A 7,500-nucleotide genomic window follows, 5' to 3' on the forward strand; every position below is an offset into this window, starting at 1 on the left:
ATGGTGGCAGTAAGTAGACCTTATGATTGAGGGTTCCAGGCAGGCTACACCAGGTAATGTAACTGAAGCTTGAGAGCCTGCTGCAACAATTAGCTCCCACTATAATCAAAAGAACTGGACACAGCAGACGTCATAGTGGTGCACTCTAAAAAAAATTAAAACTATTTTTGCACTCTGCGAAGGGAGAGCTTCAATTGCCGACCCCTGTGTAGCCTGGCTGTTATAATGATGTGGTGATGTAACTTTGTGAGGGTGTATGACAAGGGTTTAATAAAGGAGTGTTGAACTATCTCTCTCTCTCTCTCTCTCTCTCAGGGAAAGGAGGGTGCGACGGTGGAGCCGTGGGAAGATGCCAACTTCCACTTGTACAAAGTCATCGACCGCTTTGGCTTCCTGCAGTATGTCCTTTCAATTTCATTAAGTTTCATTATTTTCTATTCTGTTCTATTCTTCCAATTCAGCTCAATTCATTTTCACTTCATTTATATAGTCCCATGGCACTTTGTAGGGTCTAGTGCCTGAACCCCCTAGAGCAGTAAGTACAGTACGTAGGTCACGGTGTCCAGGAAAAGCCCTCGTTAAACAGGGGGAACCCTTCAACAAAACCTGGTTCCTAAGGGGTACCCAACTACCTGGGGGCGGTGGTAGCAGAGTGGTTAAGGAGCTGGGCTAGCAAGCAGTAGTAGCGTAGTGGTTAAGGAGCTGGGCTAGCATGCAGTAGTAGCGTAGTGGTTAAGGAGCTGGGCTAGTATGCAGTAGTAGCGTAGTGGTTAAGGAGCTGGGCTAGTATGCAGTAGTAGCGTAGTGGCTAAGGAGCTGGGCTAGCATGCAGTAGTAGTGTAGTGGCTAAGGAGCTGGGCTAGCATGCAGTAGTAGTGTAGTGGCTAAGGAACTGGGCTAGCATGCAGTAGCCTGAAAAGTTGTGGGTTCAATTCCTGGCTTCCACTGTCTTGCCCTTGAGCAAGGCACTTAACCCTGAGTTGCTCCGGGGACAGTGGCCCTTGTAATATGTACATGTAAGTCACTTTGGATAAAAAGCGCTTGCTAAATGAATAAATGCAAATCTACCTGGGTTCTTCTTCTGCCTTTCTTTCTTTTTCTTTTAGCCTTCCCATACCATTATTTATGCGTCTATACATCCATCCATCCATCCATCATCTATCTCTCTATCTTGTTTTTCTCTCTTGGTCTGTCCATCTTTCCATAGATCTCCTGCATTCGTGTCTGTTTGTCTGTCTATCCATCTATCTGTTCATCTTCACAACTCTCCATCTATCTCTGTCCTCTTTACACCCTCGCTGTCAGCCATCTGGTCTGATAAGGCCCTATGGTTCCTACACTACAGTGTAATGACATAGAGTCTATATATAGGTGTGTGTGTGAGGGAAAGTGTGTGCCAGAGACAGTTTAGTGTGTGTGTGAGTGTTTAGTGTGTGTGAGTGTGAGTGAGTGTATAGTGTGTGTGTGTGTGTGTGTGTGTGTGTGTGTGTGTGTGTGTGTGTGTGTATGTGTGTGTGAATGTGTGTGTGAATGTATACTGTGTATGTGTGTGTGTGTGTGAGTGACTGTGTGTGTTTTATGAGTGAGTGTGTCTTTGTAGGGTGCCACATGTGGGTTGGCAGCTGAGGGAAATGAGCGGTTAGCCACAATCACAGGGCTCCAGAGCCAAGGGGGGAGAACAGGGGCCTGAGCCCAGAGAGGGCTGCTCCTGGCTGGGCAAGAGAGAGCAGAAGGGGTGGGTGGATGGAGGCTGAGGCTTGAGGGCTGAGCGACTAGCTGCTAGTGTAGAGGAGACACACTATATTATCTATGAAGAGGAATAAGCTATACTGTACACGCAGTGTTTATGAAGCTATACTGTACACACAGGGCCAGATGTACTAACGCTTTTGCGCCCACTTCAGGCGTATTTGTTTCACAACTTGCGTGTAAAATCATTGCGAGGTATGTACAAACAGGCCGCAAAGATGTTAAAGCGCAAACTGCCTTTTGCGGGAGCTGAAAAGGGCACATTGCGTTTTTCGTGTCATGCATATGCATTCATGGGAGGATCCAGAGGAAAGTGGGAGTTTAGCGTAAAGAGATGGGAGGGGAAGCGTAAATAGCGCGTAATTATGTATTCTGCGATATGTACGAAGACTGCTCGTGAAAGCGCACGTCTATTCTGTGCCTAAATACTTTCGCCTTGTAAAAGCAGGTGTTAATCCAAGTTGCAGTTCAATGCATCAATAAGAGAACCTTTCAAAGACAACAGAATCGCTATTTAGAACACCAGCTTTTTAAGTAGTCAAAAGCAACCTTAACTTTCGTTGGCCTTTCGAATGTCTTACTTTCACTTTCACGTCATTCACTTAAAATTTCCTACTTGCTAGATTTGACCAATCTTCCATAGCCTATGTGCACAAGTAGTTTGAGTAGAACTACTGGTCTTCATTATCTCTCTGCTTGTTGACATTTTATCATGTATTTCATGATCGCTAAACGTTTGATTCTTTTTAATGTTGTCATCAGTTAACTTCATTCAACTGCGCTTGTTATGTAGGCTCTGCCATTCAGTTGTGGACGTTCGTAAATTGCGTTTATGGGCGGAGAAAGGCAGAGAAAGGCGCAGATTACACTACGGATCGAACGATTGATAAATACGCCGGAAACTTGGGTCTGACAGCGTTCGCAATCTGCGGTGTGTCCATAACGCTGATAACGATGTGTTCGCAAATGTACGTACATCTGGCCCACAGTGTTTATGAAGCTTCACTGTACACACAGTGTATGTACATAATACCCTGAAAACACAAAATATTTATTTTTTTCATGATGAATTAAAAAACACAACTGTCTAAAAGAGACAGCGGGTTGAAGTTAGAGAAAGTAAGAATGAGGATGAGTGAGTGAGTGAAAGAAAGAGTGAGGGAGTGAGTGAAAGAGAGTGAGTGAGATGGGTAGAGAGAAGGAGAGAGGGCATTTTGGAGAGAAAGATTCAAAGTTTGACAGTGTGTGACCAAAAGAGTGAGATTGAGTGAGCCTTTCAGTTGTCATAAGGACAAGTTGTGAAATGCCTTGTGATAGCGGTGGGGTGATGTGTGTGTGTGTGTGTGTGTGTGGGGGGGGGGGGGGGTCTCTACATCATCATTGATGATCTTATCTCTCTACATCATCAGTGGTGATAATCATCATCAAACACACACACAGACACACACACACACTTATCTCTCTGCATCATCATTGCATGCTCATCTTAAAACCTAAACAACCCATCAACCCCCCCCCCCCCCCCCCCCCACGTCTACTCCAATCAGAGATCTGCCAAAAGGAAGGAAGAGAACCCAGGCAGACTGAGATAATATAATAAACATGTGCAGATGACCACACAGTGTTGGGACAGCGGAACTGAAAGATGGACAGAGGAGAGGCTTTTTTTGCTTTATGTGTGTATTGGATGTGCATTCTGATTCATTTAATGACTGCTTTGGCGGTACAAATTAATTTCATTAATTCAAATAAATTAGAATTTTTAATTTGGCGTAGGCGGCAGGACAGGACAGGACATGAGAAGAGAAAGAGAGAGAGAGAAATGGAGAGTGAGAGAGAGAGAGTGAGAGAGAAAGGATGAGAGGGCAGTTAAAGAGCCGAGGGAGGCTATCGACAGGAAGCGCTACCAACTTCCTGTTGGGATCAGAGGTCGAGGTGGTCACCCGGACAACAGAGAGACTGACACCGGAAAAGGGAGAGTATGAGAGATAGAGAGAGAGAGAGAGGGAGAATGAGAGAGTGAGAGAGATAAAGGGAGAGTATGAGAGAGGGGAAAAAGAGAGAGAATCTGACAGTGAGATATTTTATCTGAGTACAACATCAAGTAGGAGACACAGGAAATGACTTCACAACACTGGACACAGGAAGTGATGTAATCAGACATGGAATATCAGAGAGAAAAAGAGAAGAGAGTTCCGATGGAATGTTCCGATCTAAAATTGAAACTCAATGAGTGATATTGGCCTGAAGCCTAAGTCTAATAGTTGCTGCCAGGAGATGAATAAACAATATACATACAAACAGACGCGCATGCATCCTCGGTTAAACAAACACATCGTTATTTAACGGCTAAAGTTACTAACTATTCAAAGACTATGATAACGGTCCCATATTATTGCAGATGACTCATCAGATTCTGCTACATCTGCATAATACACACACACACACACACACACACAGAGGGTAACCCTTATTTCCAGCATGATGTCTTTAGAACTGCAGTGTCACCTCCCTGATCCCACTGTAGAGCCCTCGCCCTCTCTCCCCCTCTCTATCTCTCTACCTCTCCCTCTCCCTACCTCTCTGTCTCCCCCCTCTCTACCTCTCCCTCTCTCTACCTCTCTGTCTCTCCCCCTCTCTACCTCTCCCTCTCTCTACCTCTATCTCTCCCTTCTCTGTCTCTCATCCTTCTTTCTCTGTCTTTTTCATTTTCTTTCCAATCTTCTGCAATCATCCAGTTACCTACCTTAATCCTATTGCAAACTCTCTCTCTCTCTCTCTTTTGCTCTCTCTCTCTCTCTCTCTCTCTCTCTCTTTTGCTCTCTCTCTCTCTCTCTCTCTCAAGCTGCATAGCTGCATAACTAATGTCTGCTTCAAAGGAGAAGAGTCCTAAATTTCCCAGATTTACGAGCACACCAATCTTCATCAATAGTCATTATCTGTTTGCTGCGCACCTATCGGCATTAGTCACCCCAACACCTCCGGGTGTCATAAACCTGCCCAGCCGGCTCATTCCTCACTGCACCGCCACGGCTCACACAGTTTCCCAGGGCCAAGGCCTATAGCCAGCACCCGAGCTGCAACTGGCCCCGGGCCCAAGAGCCAAGATGGCGGAGGAGTGAGTGGGATGTAAGATTCCCTGGTGATGTGAGGAGTTGTGTCAGGTCAGGGTCAACGCTGAGCGGAGCGGCCGCTCGATACCCAGCATGCCGCTGTTTGTTTATTTAGTGAGTCAGCTTCCTGTTGGAGAGCAAACTTTCCCAGACACACACACACACACACACACACACACACACACACACACACACACACACACACACAAACATACGCACACTAACTTGCGTACTAAGATGAATGAATAAAACATAGCACAATGCACAAATATATGTACATACAGCTAGTAACTGATGCTATTGGTACAGTTCCTAAACAAACAAACACATACACACACACACACACACACACACACACACACACACACACACACAAACACAAGCTTATGAGCAACAGGGAATGAATGAATTAAACATACAGTAGCACAGAAAGGCAGGGAAGACATCAGATAACTTGGTTCTGTTTAATAAAATATGACAACTACATGAGATGTTTTGCATAGCCTTGTAGTACTAATGATGTGTGTTTATATCTGTCTCTCCTTCTCTCTGTCTGTCTGTGTGTGTGTGTGTGTTTTCTCCTCAGTGAGAATGAACTGCCATCATACGACTCGGTGGAGGAGAAGGTAAGATTGTGTGTGTGTGTGTGTGTGTGTGTTACAATGACAATGGTTCTAAGCCTCTTTGTTTGTGTGTTAGAAGTTATTGATCTGTGACCGAATGTTTGTCAGTGTGTGAGTGAGTGAGTGTCTTTGTTGGAGAACAAGGAACACCATGTCTGATTCAATAGCGTTATCTTCTGTCCTTGTTGCGAAAATCTCTCTAATGATTTTCTCTCAGGGATGAATGATCTGCACTGGCTGACTGGACTTAAATGTGTGTGTGTGTGTGTGTGTGTGTGTGTGTGTGTGTGTGTGTGTGTGTGTGTGTGTGTGTGTGTGTGTGTGTGTGTGTGTGTGTGTGTGTGTGTGTGTGTGTGTGTGTGTGTCTGTGTCTGTGTCTGTGTGTGTCTGTCTGTCTCTCTCTCTGTGTAGACATGACATAGACAGAGATGGATACACACACACACACACACACACACACATCCAGAGAGAAATCTTTATGGGCTCTGAGTAATAGAGCTAGCATTGGGAGAGATTGTCCTTGAGTGGACAATAGTGACCATGTGCACGCACACGCACACACACGCACACACACCACACACACACACACACACAACCACACACACACAAATACACAACACACACACACACACACAACCACACACACGCAAACACCACACACACACACACACACACACACACACACACACAGCCCCTGAGTGGACCGCCATGACCATAAAAACAGCACACTCTCGGACAACATTGGCATGAAGCCTTGAACAGATAGTTTGATTCAATAAGCTTAGTGTCCAGTTTCCAGGAAGCACTCATGATGATAGAATGTCCAGCACTGTGCTGCCCTTTGACAAAGAACATGTGGGGGAAGTGTTCGTGGTGTTGTAATGAGATCTGGACTGGACGTTCAGCTTCAAACAACAAATGTTGCCGTTTGTATGAATGAGCTGTTATTGAGTTATTAATGTTAATTAACTTAATTATCATGCTACTAATACAGTCATTGATGAGGTCATGAAAGACAGGAAGTGGTGTCATATACCTACATACATTAAAGCTCACAGCAGAATGAATCTCTACAGATTTTGATTTATCTTAAAGGATATGTTGTTAATAGTTACTGTAGTGGTAAAGGTGCTAGTATCAGTGCTATATGTGTAATGATGGTTATTCGTTGGTAATAAATATGTGTGATTTGTCCACAGCAAAAGCACCACGAATTGGAGAGGATCTCAAAATGGCTAAAGATGATGAAGAGCTGGGACAAGTACAAGAACAGCGAAAAGGTGTGTGTGTGTGTGTGTGTGTGTAATTAGACATAGTTGTCTGTGGTGTGTCGTTGCTATGCCTGTGGAATGCAGCTGTACCCTAATTCATCTGTTTACTCTGTGTGTGTGTGTGTGTGTGTGTGTGTGTGTGTGTGAGAGAGTGAGTGCATGCGCATGCTTGTACATCTATGTGTGTGTGTGTGTGTGTGTGTGTGTGTGTGTGTGTATGTGTCCATTTTAATGGTCTTGACTTATTGTGTTCATTAGTTGCTGGTAGGGGTTTGGCTTTCTCAGGGAAAATACAATTATGGACAAGCTGTCTCCACTCTTACAGTTATGAACACTCACACACACACTCACACACACACACCCACACACACACACACACACACACACACACACACTGTGTTGCAGATGGAGCCGTTGACTTACTCATTTCAAACTAATTGCACCACCCAGGTCATTGTAGAAACCAGTGATGTAGAATGCCTTCATCTGGTACTCTGCCACACACACACACACACACACACACACACACACACACACACACACACACACACACACACACACACACACACACACACACAGATGGAGTCATCTAGATGATACACTAGGCTGGTAAATGGGAGATCAATAATTACTATCTCTCTGGTTGCTAACTATAGTGCAATGGCTGCTTTACCATGCGTTATAATCTTAGCCTCTTCCGGACCGTTAGACACACACACACACACACACACACACACACACACA

General features: G+C 44.7%; 1 protein-coding gene across 1 annotated transcript in view; it reads left to right on the top strand.

The window, feature by feature from the left end:
* The window catches only part of LOC143136299 (USP6 N-terminal-like protein), a 41,539-nt gene that overhangs the window by 7,763 nt on the left and 26,276 nt on the right, over positions 1-7,500 (top strand). Inside the window, exons 2-4 of the mRNA XM_076296943.1 lie at positions 316-398; positions 5,449-5,488; positions 6,685-6,765. Of these exons, the coding sequence (XP_076153058.1) occupies positions 6,727-6,765 (39 nt within the window). The 5' untranslated portion in view covers positions 316-398; positions 5,449-5,488; positions 6,685-6,726. The remainder of the gene's footprint in view (positions 1-315; positions 399-5,448; positions 5,489-6,684; positions 6,766-7,500) is intronic.

Source organism: Alosa pseudoharengus, unplaced genomic scaffold (assembly GCF_046254945.1).
Source record: "Alosa pseudoharengus isolate Yale_2024_CS ecotype anadromous, Long Island Sound unplaced genomic scaffold, YU_APseudo_1.1 YU_APseudo_1.1_scf_20, whole genome shotgun sequence".
Taxonomy (NCBI): Eukaryota; Metazoa; Chordata; class Actinopteri; order Clupeiformes; family Clupeidae; genus Alosa; species Alosa pseudoharengus.